Below are 22,843 nucleotides of genomic sequence, written 5' to 3'. Positions count from 1 at the left end.
CTAAAGGAGCTTGATAGCTGTATGGCCGCTCGCAGAACACATTGTGAAAAGAAGCTGTACAGTGGTACCTCGGGTTAAGAACTTACCATATTTTTTGCTCTATAAGACTCACTTTTTCCCTCCTAAAAAGTAAGGGGAAATGTGTGTGCGTCTTATGGAGTGAATGCAGGCTGCACAGCTATCCCAGAAGCCAGAACAGCAAGAGGTATTGCTGCTTTCACTGCGCAGCGATCCCTCTTGCTGTTCTGGCTTCTGAGATTCAGAATATTTTTTTTCTTGTTTTCCTCCTCCAAAAACTAGGTGCGTCTTGTGGTGTGGTGCGTCTTATAGAGCGAAAAATATGGTAATTTGTTCTGGAGGTCCGTTCTTAACCTGAAACTGTTCTTAACCTGAAGCACCACTTTAGCTAATGGGGCCTCCTGCTGCCGCCGTGCTTTTGGAGCACGATTTCTGTTCTCATCCTGAAGCAAAGTTCTTAACCCGAGGTACTATTTCTGGGTTAGCAGAGTCTCTAACCTGAAGCGTCTGTAACCCGAGGTATAACTGCTTTTCTTGAACTGAAACTTTCCCTTGATAGTAGCAACTTCCAGGAAGGTTGCCCTGTTTCTTTGGTTGCAGCAAAAGCAACTTAGGTTGCATATACACCCGTATATTTAAATCACACGGCCCCAAAGAATCATGGAAACTTGTTGTCACTCCTCACAGAGCTACATTCCTCAGCAATCTAGCAAATCACTCTTCCCAGGGTTGTTTGGTGGGTGGGATGGGGAGACGAGCTTTAAATTTTTGGTGTGTGTGTAGCCAAAGAATCTTGTGGCACTTCAAAGACTAATAAAATTGTCATGCATTTGAGGCTCCATTAGGCCCCATTCTTACCTGGAAGCCTATTTTGCAGGTGTTGAGGCTTTAGAACAGAGCTTTCCAAACTGTGTGTTGCAACACATTAGTGTGTTGGCTGCAGTGTGTAGGTATGTCACGTGAACGGTCCCTGCGCTCCTCCCAAGGCTGGAAAGAGGTTACTTTAACCTCTGGTTTGCTAGTAAAATGGATTTACCGTGTTGTGAAATGATTCATGTCTAAAAATTGTGTCACCAGCTTGAAAAGTTTGGGAAGCTCTGCTCTAGAGGCTTCTAAAATAGGCTGTCTTCAAGTCAGAACAGAACCAAGGGCAGGCATAGGCAAACTCGGCCCTCCAGATGTTTCGGGACTACAACTCCCATCATCCCTAGCTAACAGGACCAGTGGTCAGGGATGATGGGAGTTGTAGTCCCAAAACATCTGGAGGGCCGAATTTGCCTATGCCTGACCTAGGGGATATCTTAGTTACTAGTTTCTAAGGCCAACTTGCTTAACACTAGCCATTGTTTAGCCAGTACATCCAAACTAATTTCATCCCTCTTGAAGGGGAAGAGTTGTATTTTTCTCTCTCTGGGAGGAGGAGAGCAGGAATGAATCCACAAAGTCACAAAGCAGATTGAATAGTTAAAACCTACTCAGCCTTTTTTCCTAAAATGCCAGTAGTCTCCCACCACCCTGCCACCTCCTTGTGTTTGAGAGGTGATCATTGAAGTGTCGTGGTGACCTTTGTTTTAAGAGCATGGTTTGTGCCTATGAAATGGCTGCTGTTTCAGCAGCAAGGAACGTTGGAAGGGAAATGGATCTCCTTCCTGGACAGACTCACTGTGGTGCAAAAGGCCTGTAGAGGGAGCCCTGCCCTGTGTGGCCTTAGCTATGTCTGTTTGCTCATGTATTCCTCTTCTGCTACAAACAGCCTTTGTCCTGGGCGTCGGACAATGAACGCAGGAACATTTGGGCCATGTTGAGGAAGACACAGTTAGAGCTGAATGTAAAGACTGGTGATGAGCTTCACTTCTGGGTATTGCAACAGATCATTGTAGTAAGTCATGCTTGCAGTGCTCCACTGAATGAGGGTTGGTGGTGTTGTTTTTTAACCCCTCTCCTGTCAACTGTGCACATTAAAGCTTTGGGTTTAGGGCAGTAGCCACTGAATGGCAGGGCCTGGAGCTAGCAACACGTCTTAATTTTTCCAGGACTGCTCTGGAGCAAATGTTCTGCATTTTGACTTTGTGAATTGATCATGCTTTCAACACCCAAAGCAGGGAATCATGCACCTGGCAAAGTGGGCTCCAGTTCACCAAAGCTGGTGCCGAAATAAAAAATGTGTTGGGTCTTTAAGGTGCCATGGGACTCTTTCAGTAAGGAAGGGAGACCTGTTGAATTGCTTGCAACTTGCATCTTGCTTAGGATTGGGCTATTATAATATAGACCAAGATACGACGGGCCTGAGCAGGGAATCAATAAGAGGTTAAAAACGGCTTGGTGTGGGGAAAAAGTTTAGTGTGGAAAAATTAATTAGTGAGTCTCAGACATAAAGGCCATAAGCATGTACAGAGTGCACCTTCCTGCCAATGAGAAGCTCCTGTATTTAAAAAGATTATTCCACAATACAGCAGTATTTTTTTCTTTTTAACTTTTTTTGATTCCTAGTAATGGTGACTGATGAGGATGATCGATTATAAAAAATAATAAATATTATTGTTTACTAGCTCAGTATTGTCCTTCCTGAGGTCTCATTTACACTGTACATTTAAAGAGGTAACATGCCAGTCACTGGGTTCCTCCAAATAATCCTGGGGACTGTGGTTTGTTCAGGATGCTGAGAGTTATTAGATGACACCCCCCCAAAAAAACCCCCCACATACAATCCCCAAAGTTCTCTGCGAAGAGGGATCAATTGTTTAACTGTAGTTCCAGTTCCACAGATTGATGCGGTTGATATGGTTGGGCATATCTGTGGTAAGGCAGTTGCTCAGGTAAACTGTTCACAAGCTATTAAGGGCTTCTTGATAAAGAATAGTTGTGCACCTTTCTATTGCCAAGAGAGCACCAAAATTTATAGATTCCGCCTGTTCCATTTTTTAAAAAAACAAAAAATCATAGCCCCACAGCATATCTCAGCTCTGTCCTTCCCATCTCCTCTTTCTGGTATTTGGAGAAAAGCTAAATCTTTAGCATCACTGCACATACATGTTGACTTTTCTTTTTCCATTTGTGCTCGTCCTTATCCTTAGTGGAGCTTTTTCTTTGGTAGGGTGTGTGGATTTTTATGTATATATGTAGGTAGTGCTTTGACTGTCATGAAGGATTGCAATGATACGAGCTTTAACAGTGGAAATGGTGGGAGAACTGCCTGTGAGTTAGAAGCTGTGTTTATTCCGAATTTCCATCCAGTTTTTTGGTTGAATTGTGCGAGTTGCTGAAGCATTCTGTGGCTGTTTACATTTATATCGAGTTCTGCTCATGTGTCCTCATTAACCCCCCTTTAAAAAAAAGTATATGTTTCTGAACCTGTTGGTGATTGAAACAAAAAATTCAAACAGAACAACTGCAGCCATACAACTTGATGCAGCTAAAATACACTTCAAGCTGGAGTTTGCAAACACCTTTTTTTTTTGCATTTATACTCATGTTGGGAATCTTAAATTCGAAGCTCCTCCACCATTTTGCCTGTTGCAGTTGGGCCACTGGCATAAAGAGCTTCTCCATAAAACCTTTTCACTGTACTTTCCTTCTAGGTGAGTGTAATCTGCCTCGAGTTTGGTATAGTGTTAGAACGTGTGCCGATTATCTCGGTTAACCGCATATCATATCTAGAGAGAAGGGCAGTGTCCTTGTATCTGTGCTGCCTGAAATACCAGCAGCTACTGAGAAGCCTGCAAGTTTCTCTTTGAAATGGCTGGAGCTTTGAAGGGTGAAATAGTTCTCCACTGAGCATGCTCACTTTAGAGGGAGCTTTAATCACATGAACAGCAACTGAATGAGGATCTGGTTGAGTCTTCCTCAAAATAAGAAGGCATTTGCTGTGTTGACAGGTACAGTATCTTGTCACTTCAACCCTTTCCTTGTGCCATCAGTAATAGATTCCTTCCTCTTGCAGGAATACTGCCAGCTGCTAAAAGGAGGGAATCTTGGATGCAAGATTTAAAAGATGATCATGGCTGGATTTAGTTACTGTATTTTTGTACTGTCCGTTCCCCTACTCAAGAAGTGAAACAGCAGAGCAGAATGCTGCCTCTTGCAAATCGGTGCAGGATATTTTAATGGTGTCTGGGACTTGGGTTTTGGGGTTAAAGAGGATGGAGTGTCTGGAGAGTATCATAGTAAAATTACCTGCTGGACTTATGTTGTTGTTGTTGCTCAGTAGAATGGTATTTATGGTTGAGTGAAAAAGTACCAGTTTTAGAACGGTTGTGCTGAAATTCCGTAAATGATTGCGATATTACATTTTCTTGCCTCATTTAATGTACATTTTTGGGGGGAGTGTGGGAGAGGGCTGGGAAGGGTTCGGTTAACAGGAAGTTATAAACTATTCCTTAAGCATGTTGTTTCTCACTGGAATGGCCAGTTTTGCCCTCAAACCCTTTAATACACACACACACACACACACACACACACAGAGAGAGAGAGAGAGAGAGAGAGAGACACGGATAATGGGAGGTTAGAGTCTCTTGGAGGACTGGGGAGGGGAAAATGGCCAGTAGTTTGATTTTCACTTGCCTGATGTGAAGTGTTAAAAAAAGAAATAACATTTCTTTGTGTCAAGAATACCCACAGTTGTGTGTTCGGAACAGTGTGATGTAGACCTGGTGCCTTTGCTTTGAGAAAGAGCAAGCCGGGTATCAGTGGGGCTTGCCTTCTCTGGGGCAGGTGGCGTAATATCTCTATTCAAGGTGAAAGGCCCAAGCATAGAGAGCTATGTACAAGGTGTGACTGGAAAGTTCAGTGAATGGTCACAGAAATCGGACAGGGAGAAATAATTGAACATACATTCGGCATCGGAAACCCACGAAATACTCACAATTGTGTATGGAGATCAAGCTGTAACTTGAAAGACAGTGTATGAGTGGTTTAAGTGTTTCTGTGAAGGGCGGCAAACCATCGAAGATGACCCTCCGTCTGGCAGACAGTTGATGAGCAGAACGGCGGCAAATGTTGACAGAATTCGTTAGTTACTGATGTGGGATCAGCGTTTGTCCGTCCAAATGGTGGCGGAAGAATTGCATATTCCGCGTGAAATTGTTACTGAGGTTGTTGAGTTGTCCCACCCTCCATATTCTCCATAAGTTGGTGGCCATTGCATGTCATTGAAAGTTATTCTCAGCAAACTGGATTGTCTTTCCAGCTCACAAAATGGAAGAAAAAAGTAAACTTCCCAGCTATTCTTGTATGACTGTGAGTAGTCTAAAGGTTTTGGAAATTTAGCTGGTGCTGCTTAGTGGTGAGATAGGATTCCCATCTTCCCCACCCCCCAACTGTGCCATTGTTAGATAGGTAAAGGTAAAGGGACCCCTGACCATTAGGTCCAGTCCTGACCGACTCTGGGGTTGCGGCGTTCATCTCGCTTCCGGGTCATGTGGCCAGCATGACTAAGCCGCTTCTGGCGAACCAGAGCAGCGGACGGAAATGCCGTTGACCTTCCCGCCGGAGCGGGACCTATTTATCTACTTGCACTTTGACGTGCTTTTGTTTTTTTTTTGTTTTTTTTTTGATAATATTTTTTATTGCTTTTTTCCAGGTACAAATATATAGTCAGATAAATAACAGAAGCAACAGAACAAAAAAAGGAAAAAGGAAATAAAAAAACCTAAAGTAATTTTTATGCCTATTTTAGGATAAAAGTAATTTGATAATAAGTATTTTAAATTTAAAGTATAATTATTTTAAATTACAAAAAACGCATGAAACAAGGTAACAATTTGCTGATATCTTTATTGTAAAGAATGCAGGGTGAGGGAGATGTGGGGAAGTCCGGTGGTTATGAAAAAATGTTCTGGAAAGATGAATTTTTTTTTTTATTCACTTTGATGTGCTTTTGAACTGCTAGGTTGGCAGGAGCAGGGACTGAACAACGGGAGCTCACCTCGTTGCGGGGATTCGAACCACCGACCTTCTGATCAGCAAGCCCTAGGCTCGGTGATTTAACCCACAGCGCTCCCAGTGTCCCTCCATTGTTAGATACACAATGATAAAACTAAAGTGACACTCCAATTTACATTAGTGGAAGCAGGACTTAGAATCATAGAATTGTGGAGTCGGAAGGGACCCTGAGGGTCATCTAGTCCAACCCCCTGCAATGCAGGAGTCTCAACTAGATTGTGCATGACATTTGGCCATCTAGCCTCTGCTTAAAAACCTCCAAGGAAGGAGAGTCCACCACCTCTTGTGGGAGTCTCTTCCACTGTTAAACAGCTCTTATGGTCAGAAAGCTCTTCCTGGTGTTTAGTTGAAATTTCCTTTCTTGTAACTTGACTAGGGCTGGGCAATATCTTGATATACAGTCCAAAACCGGTTTGAAGTCCATATTATGATGTCAGTTTCATAATTTTTGACCTGCCAATATATCACGAATCATGATGTGTCTGTGTGTTTGCATGCATTGCGAAAACCACAATGCAGGAAAAACTGAAGCCAGCCAATACCTCTACATAGCTCCATCTTTATTTCAGACATCATGATGTACTTCTGTTGATGTAGCCTAGAATAGCATTTCTTTTTGCTGCTGCATCACATTGCTGACTGATGTTATGTTTGTGGTGTGCTAAGACCCTAGATCATTTTAACATTAGGCATAGGTATGCTTCCTAAGTCTAGAACCTGAGATTTGTCCCTGTTGAATTACATTCTGTAGCCAGTAAACCAATCTAAGGTTTTGAGGGAAACATTTCCACACACACTTCATTTATATTCTTGCCTTCTTTAATGGTTTCATGATCTGTCCATATGATCCGCAAGCCTATCTTTATAATCTTTTATAAAAAAATTTAAATTAAATTTTACAATTTTATCATCATCACAATCATTATTTCAAAAACAAAGTACCATATTTTTCGCTCTATAACACGCACCCGACCATAACACACACACGTAGTTTTTAGAGGAGGAAAATCTGTAGGCATGCCACCCGTAGGCATTTCCTCCATAACACGCACAGACATTTCCCCTGTGAGTGTTACGGTGCAAAAAATACGGTACATTATAAATCCTCTGCCCACCCCCACAACTTCCCTCAACTTCCTTTTCTGTTTTTTTTTTGGCATATTATCTCACCCTGCTTATTGGTTAATACTTATTATTCTTCACCTGTCATTTTAACATCTTACTTCTATTTCTGCATTTATTTTGTAAATTGCAAGTGTTTAATCAAACCCTGCAAGTGAGTCCATTTCTTTCCATTGATTCTGTATATAAAACATAAATGGTTCCCTGTCCTTCTTAAAATCTCTATTGTCTTTATCTCGAAGTTGTTCCGTTAGTTTTGCCATTTCAGCGTATTCTATCAGTTTTCCTTGCCATTCTTCTTTAGTTGGTATTTCAGTGCTTTGCCATATTTGTGCTAGCAATATCTTGGCTGCAGTTGTAGCATACATGAACAGTTTTTTCTTCTCTTTCGGCAAATCTTGACCTGAAATGCCTAATAATAAAGCTTCTGGATTTTTCACAAAAGTTAACTTCAGTTCATCGTAAATCATTTCCCAATATTTTTAAATTCATTTACAATTCCACGACATATGAAAGAACGTACCCTCTTTTCCCTTACATTTCCAACACTTTTTGGAACCTGTTTTAAACATTTTTTTTGCCATCTTTACAGATGTAATATACCATCTATACATCATTTTCATTTACTTGTCTTTTAGCAGTATACAGTCAGTAAATTTTAAATTCACTTTCCATAACTTTTCCCAGTCTTCCATTTGTATATTGTGTCCAATATCTTGTGCCCACTTAATCATTACACTTTTCACCTCCTCATCTTTGGTTTCCCATTCTAATAAGAAATTATACATTTTCTTTAGAAGTTTGGTATGATCTATAATTTCTCTTTGGAATCTAGATATGGTGTAACTAAATCCTTTCTTATTATCTTCTTTAAAAACCTCGTTTATTTTACGATATTGCAACCAGTCATAAACATAATCTTTTATATCATTAAACTCCTTAAGCTTTTATTTCCCTTCTCTCTCTTCTAGTAGATCCCTATATGTAGGCCATTCTCTTTCCATATTTATTTTTTGAATTGAGATTACTTCTAATGGAGATACCCACCATGGAGTCTTTTGTTCTAATAGGTCTTTGTATTTTCCCCATACCTTTAAAAGTGACTTCCTAATTATATGATTGTAAAATGCTTTATGAACCTTCCTTTTATTATACCATAAATACACATGCCATCCAAATCTGTTATCATGTCCTTCCAGATCTAACAAATCTGTATTCTCTAATTTGATCCAATCCTGGATCCAAGTAACACAGGACGCTTCATAATAACGTTTAGAATCTGGAAGAGAGAATCCTCTTCTATCTTTATTGTCTGTAAGTATTTTGTATTTTATCCTTGGTTTCTTCCCTTTCCATATGATTTTGAGATAGCTTTTTGCCATTTTTGAAAGCATATTGTACAACTTATAAACGGTATTGTCTGGAATAAAAACATTTTTGGCAATACGTTCATCTTTATTGCTGTAATTCTACCGCTCTTTATAATTTTGAGCCTATTATCATCCAGCAAGGGAGACGTGCTTTTTTAAAATTGTCAACCAGAAGAATTTAAAAGAGCTATGTAAAATACACTTGAGAATGGAAAAGAACTTTAGCATAAGTAAACTGTCCTTGAATATGATTTTTTTTCTTAGTTGGTTGCTGGTCCTGGCCTAGGACCGTACCTTCAGATGCATTTGATGTTTGTAATGCTTTTAATGAATTGAGCTTTATTACTGATGACTGTTGTAGAAAATTTGATTTGGTCATATTTAAAAGTCCATTCTCAATGTCTTCGAACAGACAAATTATTTCATTTTGCAGAACTGAATGGAGAATGTTGAATAAGCACAATTAGAAACAATGCATTTACTGTTAATTGCACAGTTAAAAGGTGTAATTAGTTATCTTTATGCTACTTTCCATTGCTTTTGCCAGCATTGTGTGAGCTGCACAAGTATAGAAGAAAAGATAACGTTTCAGTGTATAACAAATAATGCACTTAACTTTTTAAAAAAAGTTTCTAATCTAGTTTCTCAGCTGCTTATGTGGGGTTTGTGAATACACACACACACACACACACACACACACACACACACAGAGTGGTACCTCGGGTTACATACACTTCAGGTTACAGATGCTTCAGGTTACAGACTCCGCTAACTGATAACCCAGGAATAGTACCTCGGGTTAAGAACTTTGCTTAAGGATGAGAACAGAAATTGTGTTCTGGCGGTGCGGCGGCAGCGGGAGGCCCCATTAGCTTCAGGTTAAGAGTGGTGCTTCAGGTTAAGAACAGTTCCAGGTTAAGAACAGACCTCCAGAACGAATTAAGTTCTTAACCCGAGGTACCACTGTGTGTGTGTGTGTGTGTGTGTGTGTGTGTGTATAGGTAATGGATTGTGAAACCTCTAAAGCAAGCAGGAGGGCACTTAGTAGAAATTGTAGTGAGCAGGATCACATTGTTCCATGTAACGCCTTGCTCCTGCCTATGACTACCAAGCAGTTTCAAATTCACCTTTTCTTGGCAAAGAGCATGGATCACTGCCACAGAAGTGTGAACACGGCCATTGGTATTTAATTATCAAGAAAATCTTGTATAGGCCACCTTGTGAGGCATAGCTTGCTCATGGTTGATTGTTGTTGTTGTTCAGTTGTTCAGTTGTGTCCGACTTTTCGTGACCCCATGGACCAGAGCACGCCAGGCACTCCTGTCTTCCACTGCCTCCCACAGTTTGGTCAAACTCATGTTTGTAGCTTCAAGTACACTGTCCAACCATCTCGTCCTCTGTCGTCCCCTTCTCCTTGTGCCCTCCATCTTTCCCAACATCAGGGTCTTTTCCGGGGAGTCTTCTCTTCTCATGAGATGGCCAAAGTATTGGAGCCTCAGCTTCAGGATCTGTCCTTCCAGTGAGCACTCAGGGCTGATTTCCTTCAGAATGGAGAGGTTTGATCTTCTTGCAGTCCATGGGACTCTCAAGAATCTCTTCCAGCACCATGATTCAAAAGCATCAATTCTTCGGCGATCAAACTTCTTTATGGTCCAGCTCTCACGTCTATACATCACTACTGGGAAAACCATAGCTTTCAACAATATATCTTGGAAATTTATGAAAAAAACCATAAAGTTAATGGGATTAGGTGAAACTTTTAGCAGAAGCGTGGAAGCATTTTTCCAAATCAGAAAGCAAAACTGATCATAAACAACAAAATATCTGACAGCTTCAATATAAAGAAAGGAACTAGACAAGGCTGTCCATTATCCCCATTGCTATTTATTGTAGTCCTGGAAATATTGGCAATAATAATTAGAGAAGATAAGGAATTAGAGAAGATTAGAGATAAAAGGAATAAGAATAGGAAAGAAAGCCTTTAAATTAAAAGCATATGCAGATGATTTAATAATAACAGAAGACCCATTTGAAAGCTTACCAAAAATCTTAGAAAGAACACATGAATTCGACCAGGTAGCAGTATTTAAATTGAATATAGATAAAACGAAGTTCTTGGCTAAAAACTATGAAGGATCAAGATAAATTACAATTGCAGGTGTCGCCTGGTCTATCTATTGTCAAAAAAATTAAATATTTAGGAATCTGGATCACTGCGGAAAGCATAAATTTATATAACAACAATTACATTAGGACATGGAAAGAGATGAAAAGAGAATTATTAATATGAAACAGATGGAATCTCTCATTTTGGGGGAGAATTTACACAATTAAAATGAATGTGCTGCCCAAAATGTTGTTCCTATTTCAGGCGGTCCCAGTGATAGGCAGGGAGGGATGCTTCAAAGAATGGAAGAGACACTTTTCAAATTACATCTGGCAGGGCAAAAAGCCCAGAATAAAACTTAAGTTACTTATAGACATTAAAGAAAGAGGAGGCTTTGTCCTACCAGATTTGAAGATCTATTATGAGGCATCATGTCTATGCTGGTTAAAAGAATGGTTTTTTTGAACTATATAATAGCACTATACCCAGTATGGGATAAATACATAGGCCTATTGGAACAGAAAACTCCCTGGTGGCTTTCACCATTAGAAGTCATTTCGGTAAAGAAAAAAAACATAAAAAAGAATTGGGCAACCTATAAAGAATTATTGAAACAGGAGGGAAATCAATTGACGTTAAAAAAACCCTGAAGAAATTAGGCATTATGTGATAGACTGGCTGCCATATCATCAATTGAATGAAACCTTTAAATTGGATAAGAAAAATTCAACAGAAAATTCAAAGCTAGGAAAATAATTAATACAAAATAAAAGCAAAGTGTTATCCAAAATGTATAGATTATTATTTGATTGGGAAGTAAAAGATGAAGAGGTAAAAGAAGTCATGATTAAATGGGCAAAAGACTTTGGGCATATGATACAGATGGATGCATGGGAAAAATTGTGGACCAGAGGTTTAAAATTTACGGCGTGCTACACACTAAAAGAAAATGTTATGAAGATGTTTTACAGGTGGAATTTAACACCTAGTAAACTAGCAAAGTTGTACAAAAAAAACTCAAATAAATGTTGGAGGTGTAAGTAGGTAGAAGGAACACTTACATATGTGGTGGGGCTGTAAGTCAATTAGAAACTTTTGGGATAGTATTTATGAAGAATTGAAAAAATGTTCAAGCAAACCTTTGTCAAAAAGCCCGAAGCATTTCTCTTGGGTTTATTATCATCAGATATCCCAAGCGATAAAAGGAGGATATTTTTATATGCCACTACAGCGGCAAGAATGCTTATTGCCAGAAAATGGAAAGGCAAAGAGATTCCAACAAAGGAAGAGTGGCAAATAAAGCTATTTGAATGCATTGAGCTGGCCAAAATGACAGAAATTATTAGGAACCAAACAACCCAAAAGTTCAGTAAGGAATGGGAGTGTTATAAAAATTACCTAGAAAAAAATTGTTCTCAAATAAAACCCTTACTATGCTTTGATTAACTTTTGCAAAAGACAAAACAGTTGTTATAATTGAATAACTTATAATTAATTGAATAATTGAATAACTTAATACCAAGAAATGAAAAACATCTAAAGAAGGCAGTTAAGGAAAGAAAAGAATAACTCAAATTGGGGTGGTGGACGGAAGTCAACACAAAGGACTAGACTGCTTAGGTTTGATAATTCAGAATAGTAATGGGTTATTGATGGAGGGAAAGATATTTAGTTGTTACGTATTTTTATGTATTTGTTCTTAGTTTTAGTTTGAATTTTGGATGGCATTTTTCTGCGTATGTATATAAAGCAAAATTCAGTAAAAAATATTAAAAGAAGGAAAGAAATCATTTAAAGTAGCTACATATCCAAAGAAACCTTTTGGCATTATTTTTAACCTCCCTTGTAAGCCTGAGCTGATTCTGAGCTTTGACCAACCTGGTTTTCTTCATGCAGCTGTGTATACTGGAACTGGAACTCTATAGCAGACACTCACAGTACGGTTACTGTTATTTCTCTGTCCTACAGTTTTTACCCATATACAGTGGTATCTCGGGTTACATACGCTTCAGGTTACATACGCTTCAGGTTACAGACTCCGCTAATCCAGAAATAGTACCTTGGGTTAAGAACTTTGCTTCAGGATGAGAACAAAAATGGTGCTCTGGCGGCGCAGTGGCAGTGGGAGGCCCCATTAGCTAAAGTGGTAGCTCAGGTTAAGAACAGTTTCAGATTAAGAACGGACCTCCAGAACGAATTAAGTACTTAACCTGAGGTACCACTGTACTCTCAATCTGCCTTCCACACTCCAAGTGTGGATTTCTCCACAAGTGTACACATTATTTACATATAATTCTTCTACTTCTTCCTTCCTGCTTGACCTTTTCCTTTCAAGCAGATTGTACCCCTCAGTTTCTATGTTCCAGTCATGAGTTTCAGTAATGCTTATTCAGTCATATTTTCCACCGTGAATTAAGAGGTCAAGTTCTTGCTTGCTTGTTTATTATATTCTATGCATTTGTGTAGAGGCAACTGAAACGCACACTGCTGCCTCTGTCCCCCTCCACAGGGAGTCACCTGCCATCACCACTTGATGCGGCAGCACTTGAGGGTGAGGAAACTGGACACTTCAGAATTGGGAGTCACTGCACACATAATGGGAATTGTTAACCCCAACTTGGTGCAGCCATTTTATCTATTTATCTTCAACTCTGTTGTTGTTGTTTAGTCGTTTAGTCATGTCCAACTCTTCGTGACCCCATGGACCAGAGCACGCCAGGCACTCCTGTCTTCCACTGCCTCCCACAGTTTGGTCAAACTCATGTTTGTAACATCGAGAACACTGTCCAACCATCTCGTCCTCTGTCGTCCCCTTCTCCTTGTGCCCTCCATCTTTCCCAACATCAGAGTCTTTTCCAGGGAGTCTTCTCTTCTCATGAGGTGGCCAAAGTATTGGAGTCTCAGCTTCAGGATGTGTCCTTCCAGTGAGCTCTCAGGGCTGATTTTCAACTCTGATCTTCAACCCTTTTAATGTGATTACTGATCTGTCTTTCCTCATTTATCCTTATAATGGTGCCCTCTGAGATGTGAATAGTACTGTACTGGAGAACGAAAGAGATCTTGCAGATAATTCTTTTTTTTTCTTGCAGAAGATACCTTGTTCCTTCTGCTTGAAATATGGATGTTCTCCTGAATTGTGGCCCTTCCTCAGTGGTCAGGGAGTTGCAGCCCAACAGCATATTTGGAACCCAAGGTTGTAGAACTCTGTGTTAGGGCAAGGGATATAACTCAGTGGTGGATTCCATGTTTTGTAAGCAAAAAGTTCCAGGTTTGGTCCCTGACATCTTCAGTTATAAGGATCGGGCAGCAGATGATGTAAAAGATTTCTGTTTACCTGAGACCATGGAGATCCACATCCAGTGAGGCTATGTACATATTAGCAACTGGAAACACTGTGAGATTTATTCCTCCCCCTGCCCCCACTATGTTTCAAGTTGTTTTTCTTTACTTTGCTGCACATGTCAGAGAGGTGGCAAGGTTGTCTTCACCCAATGCCGGTTACCCTATTCATTTCCTTGTGCCAAACTTCTATTTGCTGAAGCTGGAACCTGCACAGGTACACTGCCTGCCTGAAATCTACTTACCTCAGCTGCACTGCAGCTTGCATTTTCTAAGTATGGATATTGATTTGAGGGGACTGCATGAAAGAGGAATCCTGAAGAAGCTTATGGGAGACAGGTAGATCGCAGCTAACATCATGCTTAAAACAGCTTAAAACACCAAAGGTTTGGGAGGTGGCACAAATGGTAACCACAACCTCTAAGGAGATGGTTGTGGGCTAGGCAGACCAATAGTCTGACCTGTTGGAAGGCAAACAGCTCTGTGTCTAGACTAGTGCTTTTCAAACCTGGGTCCTCAGCTGTTGGACTACATCACCCATCTTCCCCAGCTAGCAGGACCAGTGGTCAGGGATGATGATGGAAATTGTAGCCCAACAAGCGCTGGGGACCCAGGTTTGAGAAACCCTGGTCTAGATCATAGAATCACAGTGGATCATTTCCTCATGGTTGTCTTGTGCAGCACACAACACACCCTGTAAATTAAACCATCCGGGTAGGTGTCTCCATGTTACCTGCTTCCTGGTCCGTTTGAGCACATTCTGTTAAAAAGCCAAGAGCCTCCAGGAGTCCTATAGAGGATGAGGATTTTAGGACCTGCTGCTATGGAAAATTTCCTTTTTACTCCAAGCTCTTACTGTCTGTGTCCTTCTTGTGTCCAGCAAGGGCCCTTGGGCCAGCATGACCACTTGGGTGTTCTGCTGATGCCAGTTCTGTTTTTTTTTTTTAAAAAAAGCAAAAGCTGGTTCCTTGGTGTGACAAGCTTTCGAATTTAATGTCTTGTGGAAGAGCAGGGCTGGCCAGGTGTGGTGTTGACTGTCTACCTGGGGATGCAAGAAGCTACCTTACACAGAGTCAGACCATGGTTCCATCAAGCAAATTACATGGGTAGGCACTCTTCAGGGTTTCAAACAGGGAATCTTTCCCAGTCCTACCTGGAAAGGCCAGTGACTGAATCTGGGACCTTCTACATTCAAAGTATTTGCTCTGCCAGTGAGCTATGGTCCTTAACGCAAAAGAACTAGGAGCATAGTGTTATACAGGGTCATACCATTGGTCCATCTTGCTCTGTATAGTCAGCGCTGACTCGCAGTGATTCTTCGGGGTTTCAAAGAGGGAAACGCCAGGGAATTTAATCATTGCATGCCAAGCAGATGCTCTACCCTTGAACTGTTCCTCTTCCTGTACAGCTACTCCCCTCTCTTTCTTAGTGTGTGCTTCTTTGAACACAACTCTTGGGTTCTGTGATGGAAGAAAAGCAAGATATAAAAGTAAAAAAACAAGCTGATAAAACAAGCATTTGCCTGTTTCTAGAAATCAACCCCCAAAAACATTTGAAGTAGGATTTTTTTTGGGGGGGGGGAATCTATCCCGGAGTCTTCAAAGATGCGGTGTTAAGTAAGTTCGAGAATTCCTTCCCTTTTTAAAAGTCACCTGGGGGCTTTAGCAAGCTTTTGTTTTTTAACCCTGTATGAAGAGCTTATGTGTGTGTGAGACACACGCCAGCAATTTTGAAATTTCATTTGTACAGATTTGGTTGCCGCTAATCGCTGTGTTTGAATTGCTTTAAGAGGGTGGCAGATTCACTGTGCCTAACAGTCTCCAGAACATACGATAATCTGGTAAATCCCCCTGATCTAACTGCACGAATGTGCTTTTTAAAAAAAGAAAAAGAAATCATTTGCACAAACTATACATGCCCTGGAAATTTGCTGCTTTGGGGCGTCCTCAACCTTCTCCTATTGCAGACAGTACTGCTGATGACCAAATTATTAATACCCAGAAAGAGGAACCAGAGTGGTGCTAAGAGGGAATTAAATGGGAAAGCCACCCCCTTAAAATGCACCTTCCTGTATCTTTTTTCATTTTTGAGAGGATCTGTGCTTTCCTCCCTTCCATTTGGTTTGGGGCTTTAGTTTAAGGTAATGCTTGGTAGGCAGGTGGGTTACCTGTGCCCAGAGGAGATGGCTGTTGGCTGCCTTGTAGGGCTTTTTTTGCACCATCCACATTGGGGATGCCTTCTTTTGTTTGCCACTGCCTCTTGCAGACATGTGTGTGGGCTTGCATTTGAAGATGGAAGTAGCTATTTTGCTGGAATTTAGCAACTCCATTTGTTGAAAGGAAATAACACATAGGCAACCCTTTCTTCCTCTCTCTACTCCCCCCTACGCCCCAAAAGAAACCCCCCACTGGAAGGCATCAGAGAGGATTGGCATTCAGTCACAAAGGAAAATGCCACCTGGAAATCTTGCTTCCCATTTCAAGGGCAGTTCCTGCAGGACATGTTTTTTACTGGGCTGGATTCTTACATTCCTTTTCTTCTTTTTTTAAGAGCCCAAATGGCTTTAGACCATATATATATATATATATATATATATATATATACACACACACACAAACAAACCAGCAACTCAGACCAGGATCTTCTCTACTTTTTCAGAGGGAGGTGCCTTTCTAAACTGGGCCGAGGGTGTTGAACAGAGAGAGAGAGGCTCTCCTCACATTGCAAACACTAGCTGCTTCTTCTGGCAAAAAAAGAAAGAGAAGGGGGGAAAATGGCAGGTCGTCGTATGTCTGTAAACAATGCAGTTATGAAATGGCAGTCCTCAGCTGAGCCGGAGCATGCTCACAAAGCAGCCTGTAGGGGGAGGTGATCTGAGAGGAGATGATCTAATTCAGAGCAATTTTGGGGATTGAAGGGAAAGGCCAGGCTCCATCCCCCATGACAGAGCAGAAACGAGACTTCTGGGAGTAGGGCCTTGTAGGCTGTGTCTGGGAGCTTTAAAGGGGTCTGCTGCTCTTCCTGGGGTCTTTCTTGGCTACTGGGTGGTGAAGATGCCTTGTTTTCTGCTTGGGTTTTGTTTGCTTGTTTAAATGCTATTCCAAAAGGGACCAAGTCTTAGCTGATGACTTTATCTGGGCTTAGTGGGGATATAGACCTTTGGGTGTAGTTCCTTCCTCTTAGTCCTCCCCCTCCTCACAGCTTCTCTCTCTCTGTTCCTCATGCTGAAACCCTCCCCACCCCCCTTTAGCTAGAGTGCCTGGTTTACTTTGGCCTTTTCCTCCTACTGGCTGAGTCTCATTTTGAACATTTTTTTGCACTCCTTGGTGGGGAGGCCTTGCACACTCCATTTCACAAGCACATGTTTGGGGGCAATGGGGACGGGCACCCATGATTGTCTTTTATCTCATACCTGTCTGAATTCTCTCCATCTAATCTTCTGAAATTTAGAACCAGCCAGGTACAGGGGAAGGAAAGGAGAAGGGCAGTTCTGATTATTTGGGGGTGAAGGGGGGGAACCTTTATTCAAAATGGTAACTATTGGGAAGTGAATATTCTCTCTCTGTGTGTGTGATCTTTATCTATCTAACATCTATCTCGCTATATATTCTCATATTCATTATTTGTATTTCTATGGGCCAACAATCCTAGTTGGGTTTGCATTGCCTCTTCTCTTCCTTTATAATGCTTTGTTCTTGTTACTCTTGTAGGTCTTCTAGTGGCCTGAGGTTTTCAAAATGGACTGTTTCCTGCCATCAAGAAGGTCCTAGTTTGCGAGACAGATCCTAAGCATGTTTACCCTTAAGTAAGTCCCATTTTATATCCTTGAGACTTACTTCCAGGTAAGTGTGCTTAGGATAGCACCTTAAATGCTCTTCTTTCATCTCCCTCCTCCCTTCCTGATGTGTCTTTCCCTTACCCTTAGGGTTATGAGACCAGAAGTTCAGGATAATACTGCAGTATTTTTTGCGGGGGAGATTAGCAATGACAGCCTGAGCAAAGAGACATTCTCTCTACTGTGTGTTTGGGCATGGAGTTCTGCATTGACCCTTGCAATTAATGCTTAATAGCTCAAAGGGCCTCTGTGATTCCTTTCCTTTTATGTGTGTGAATGTGGGAGGGGGGGTTTAATAGCTGTGCTAGACAAGAGGTATTGTCTTGGTGAGCTGGCCTTATGAAATGGTTTTGAATATTAAAAGGCACACCTGAGAACAATAGGGAGGGAGATTTCTTTGTTTGATTGCTGTGGGCCCCATGCTGCAAAAGGGCCTCAACCTGCAAAGAGGCAGTGGGGAAAAAGGATGATGTAAACCAACGACCTTCCCTTTTTTTTTGCATCCTCCATTTTTTTGGTCTTATTCAGGAATGTGCAGCATTATTTATGGGCATCTTCGGTGTGCTTGGGGTATGAAAAATCACGCCTATAAAATGCTTTTCAAAATATCCTTCTCTGGAACTGCATCTGCATTTTAATTATTTTAAAAAAATAAATCAATAAAATTAATACTGGTTAATAATTGGCAACGAAAACACTTTGCTTCCTTGTTTCCCTTCCTGCCCTGCCAGTGTTAAGGAGGCCAGTTAAATAATAATCATCAAGGTATAAAAGATGCTGCGTGGTTTTAATCTCTATTTGTTGGGAGTTGCATTATTTTATTTATTATTAAGGGCTTTCGTCTACCAGTTTTGCCTCCTATACATATTGCATGCTTAGGCTGTTTTTCCACAGTACGTGAATAGTTTCTTTGGCGAAACAAAATCCTGGAGTACGTGATTAGAATGCAGTGGGTTTTTGTGTTGGTGTGGGGTTTCTTTTTACTAGAGATGGAGGTGTGACGTTGTGACTCTAGAAAGCATTAGACCCTTGTGTTGGGTGGGATGTGGGGCTGTGTTGCAAGAGATGGGAAGGGCAGCCCAGCTCTTCAGAATCATTTTGCTCCATGCATCTGTGTGTGCTTTATAGGCCTTTCAGAACATTCCTTCTGGTTGTTTTTTGGGGGGTGGGGGTCCAATTTCCTGCATGCAGATTTTGCTCTGGCTGGGTACAGTATTTTTATACTAGCATGGCTAGATGTTAGCCTCCCCTTGATTTGTTTCCTGCATGTCTTCTGTGGGTTGACCTATTTCAGTTGAAATAAGAAGGCGTTGCTTCTGGGTTTCCCTTTTGTGTGTGTGTGTGTGTGTGTGTGTGTGTGTATACGCACTTCCAAATGATAATTTTAAAACAACATCATCAACAAAACCACAGACCAAGAGAAGCCCAGTTAAGGATGGCACCTTAGCATATTGAACACCTCTGTTGTGAGGAAGGGTGTGGGGAAGAGTAGGAGGAGTGAAGGCCGAAGGAAGCTGTGCTTTGCTGTTGAAATTCATGTGTAGTGGTTCCTTTTAGTATGTTCTCATTAGATAGATGCAAGTTGCTCCAGGATAGGGTTTTGAGGCTTTGCTCTTAATGGATCTGGTTCAGCGTTTGGATAAGATGCTCATCCTTGGGGTTTGGGGTCTTCAAGAGCATTCCTTGCAAGCACCTTCTGTCATTCCAAGGTAGCAGCAGAGAACGGGACTCAGAAACGGAATGGAAAACCATTCCTAGCTTGAGCTCTTTGGATTGCCATACCCCCCACCCTCTTTCTTAAAAAAAAAAAGCCTCTACAAAGGGGCCTCACCAGCTCTAGGCTTTGAGATGCAATGATTTTTCCACTGTGTTTCTGTGTGTGCATGTCATATAAATGCATATGTATGCCTAACCTTTGTGATGAATCTCCAGCAGCCGAAGATTAATAATCACTCTGTTGTGGGCAGGGAGAATGGAGGAAGACAGCTGTAGGAAAAGGGAGGGAGGAGAGTGATTAGGAGACTCTTATTCTGAAGCAGTCTTTGCTTGGCCGTTGGCTTTTGTTTGGGAGTGCTGTTAGAGCAGACATTTCTCTGCATGGGAGGGTTGGGTATAAGATTTCTCTGCCAATCAGGAGCCGACAGATTGGGGCATGGTGGAGTGTGAGCAGAAGGGAAGTTTGCTTTGCATTTAAGTGGGTGTGGGAGGAGAAATGGAGGTACTGTCACAGTTGTTGGGGGAAACATGTTGGGGTGGGCTTTGGTGGGTGTTTGGAAGGAGCTGGTTGGGCATTGCAGTCTGTGGCTGATTTGTGGGGAGCAGTGTGTGGCTCGAGTGTCGTCTTTGGGGCAGGGTGTAGGGTTCTCCATGGCTCTGTTTTGTGAGAAATACCATTCAGGCTTGCAAACGCTGGTTGCAGTTCATATTTATGATTTGATCAAGGTGGAGGGAGTTTGCATCCTTGGCATTTTCATGGAGTTGAAGCAAGTGCCTCCTTTGGTTATAATACACTTCAAAACCTGTCGTTCCCCACTCCCCTTCTCCCTACAAGACAAAGAGATAAAATAGTCCTCATTTAAACACCACTGTTGGATTTGGGATGTTGTCTTTTGGTGGAGTGAAACTTAATTTTAAAAGAAAATAAGGAGCTTTTGGAAGAATGGCTGCAAATGGTGCTCAGTGCATACAAGGCTGGCAAAAGTGTCTAATGGGATAGCTGATTTTGCATTCCTGGAGGTAGGGATCATGAGCACATTGTGCATTGTCTTTGAAAAGCATTGTTGCATGAACTTTGTGGAAGTGTTCAAACTGTTGGTTACAGCTTGCTCTGTCTTCATAGCCTACTCTGTTGACTACCTGCAAAAGCCTTTGCCAGCTGTGTTGGCTGGGGCTGATGGGAATTGTAGTCCAAAATATCTGGAGAGCACTAGGTTGGTGAAGGCTGCTCTACAGTATGTTCTGGTTTCCCAGGTACTTAGAGAATTTTGAATTTCCTCTCTGTCCCTAAACAATACCTACCTTGTTTGATAGGGGTGTCTGTTTCAAAGATCCTCAAGTATAGCAATCAAACCAGCCACCTCAAACCCTGTGGCGTTTTGCTGGAATTGAAGCACACAAATTAAATGCCTGCCTGCCAATTTTTATTATGGGGCTGGGATAGTGAGAGAAATTGCTTTTGGTGAGCATAGATGCAAAAGGGCCATAGCCCTGTGTTAGAGCTCTTGCCATATGCATGCTCATCGTCTCAGGTTAAATCCCTGGCATATCCATTTGGAGCTGAACATGTTCCCTGCCTGAAACCCTGGGGAGCCTCTGCCAGTCAGTGTCTATACAATACTGAGATGGATGGACCAATGGGTCTGACTCAGTATAAGGCAGCTCCCCATGTCCCCTGTTTTTATGCTAACATGGAGTGCCCTGGTTTTTCTTTTTCGTGGCTTGCACTTTGTTCGCAGCCATGAAAAACACCTCTTAACAGATGGAACATTGGATTAGTTTCTAGGATTCTGGGTCTCCCTTGCTGCTTCAGTATATGCTGCACACCAGATTCATGTTTGCTCACCCTCTGATGCTGCGCCTGTTCAGTGTGTCCCAGACTGACACTGGGACTGGCAAAAGGGGGGCCTCTTGTCATCTTGGAAGGCAAATTCATGGAGGACAAGGCTAGCAGTGACTACTGGAGACATTGACTGTGTTCTTTTTCCGCTGTCAGAGGCGTTTTGCCTCTGAGTGTCAGTTACTGGGAGTCGCAAGTGAGAAGAGAGTGCTGTTGTGCTGAGGTCCTGCTTGCAGGCTTCCTATTGGCACATCTGGTGAGAGGGAAAAGCAAAATGCTCACTGACTGTAGCAGGAAGGATCTGGGGGGCAAAAGGACACATACCTTCTTGTCTGCAAGAATTCATTTAACACAGTGCACTTGCTTCTGAGCACAGCCAAGTAGTTTACAGTCATAACTCGGGTTACAGGCGCTTCAGGTTGTGTTTTTTCGGGTTGTGGACTGCCAAAACCCGGAAGTACCAGAACGGGTTACTTCTGGGTTTCGGCAGTCGTGCATGCGCAGAAGTGCTAAATCGCGCTTTGCGCATGCATAGAATCACCGAATTACAACCCGCACGTGCGCAGACGCGCCACTGCGGGTTGCGGATGCTGCGGGTTGCGAACATGCATCCCACACGGATCATGTTCGCAACCCGAGCGTCCACTGTACTCTATCAGGAGCATAAGAAGCTGTCTTTTGCCAGGTGGAACCATTGGCCCACCTAGCTCAGACCTCGCCCAGCCCTACTTGTGGCTGCCGTGGATTGAACCTGGACCTTTCTGCAGGCAAAGCAGATGCTCCAGAACTGAGCTGTGGGCCTTTCCAGGAACCTATGAACCAGCGTTATACAGAGTCAGACCATTTGTCAGTCTTAGCCCAGTATTGTCAACTCGGACTGGCAGCAGCTCTTTGGGGTCTTGAGTGGAGACAGGTTCATTTCCCACGTTTTGCTACTTCATCCTATTATTTATTATTATTATTTTTTGTATAAACACAAAAAAACCTGGTGATGCCAGGGATGGAAATTGGGTTTTTCTGCAGGCAAAGCGTATAATATTCTCCACCACTGGGTTATAGCCATTCCCCCAGATCTCTGGGAGATAGGGAGGATTACTTCTATTATTTCTTCGTAAGATACCTCTGCCATAAGATCCCAAGGTGGTTTGCAGCAATAGAATACAGTGGATGCTCAGATTGCGAACATGATCCGTGCGGGATGCACGTTTTCAGCCCGCAGCGGCACGTCTGCGCATGCACAAAGCGTGATTTAGTGCTTCTGCGCATGCGCAACTGCCGAAACCCGGAAGTAACCCATTCCGGTAGTTCCGGGTTTTGGTGTTCCGTAACCCAAAAAAAGCAAGCATCTGTAACCCAAGGTATGACTGTATACAATTATAAAAGCAAATGAAACCATTGCAATTTATAAAACACACAAATGGAATGGAACAATACAAATTCAAGCAGAAGAGAGGGTTCTGCAAAACAAAACGCTTTAGCTTTTGAATTTAGTTGATAGTTGTATTTTGTTTTTCCAGTGACAATCTTCAGCTCAAAGCAGCTCACAATAATAGCAG

The 22,843-nt window shown here is 41.9% G+C and overlaps 1 protein-coding gene across 14 annotated transcripts in view; it reads left to right on the top strand.

Moving 5' to 3' along the window:
* EHMT1 (euchromatic histone lysine methyltransferase 1) overlaps window positions 1-22,843 on the top strand; it is a 139,670-nt gene that overhangs the window by 39,075 nt on the left and 77,752 nt on the right. For 5 of the 14 annotated variants that reach the window (XM_080990809.1, XM_080990811.1, XM_080990810.1 and 2 more), the window contains one exon: window positions 17,607-17,701. The exons of 5 other annotated variants lie outside the window; for them this stretch is intronic. Coding sequence is in view for 4 of the 9 variants with exons in the window: in XM_080990803.1 (XP_080846929.1) it covers window positions 1,817-1,897 (81 nt within the window). In the remaining 5 variants the exon portion in view is untranslated. Of the gene's footprint in view, window positions 1-1,801; window positions 1,898-17,606; window positions 17,702-19,847; window positions 19,950-22,843 lie in introns of those variants that run through there. 4 more of the 14 variants (XM_080990803.1, XM_080990805.1, XM_080990799.1 and 1 more) reach the window with 2 other exon arrangements.

This window comes from Podarcis pityusensis, assembly GCF_964106645.2.
Source record: "Podarcis pityusensis genome assembly, chromosome: Z".
In the NCBI taxonomy this organism is placed as follows: Eukaryota; Metazoa; Chordata; class Lepidosauria; order Squamata; family Lacertidae; genus Podarcis; species Podarcis pityusensis.
Note: the sequence above shows the minus strand (reverse complement) of the source record. Positions and strands in the feature narration are given on the sequence as shown.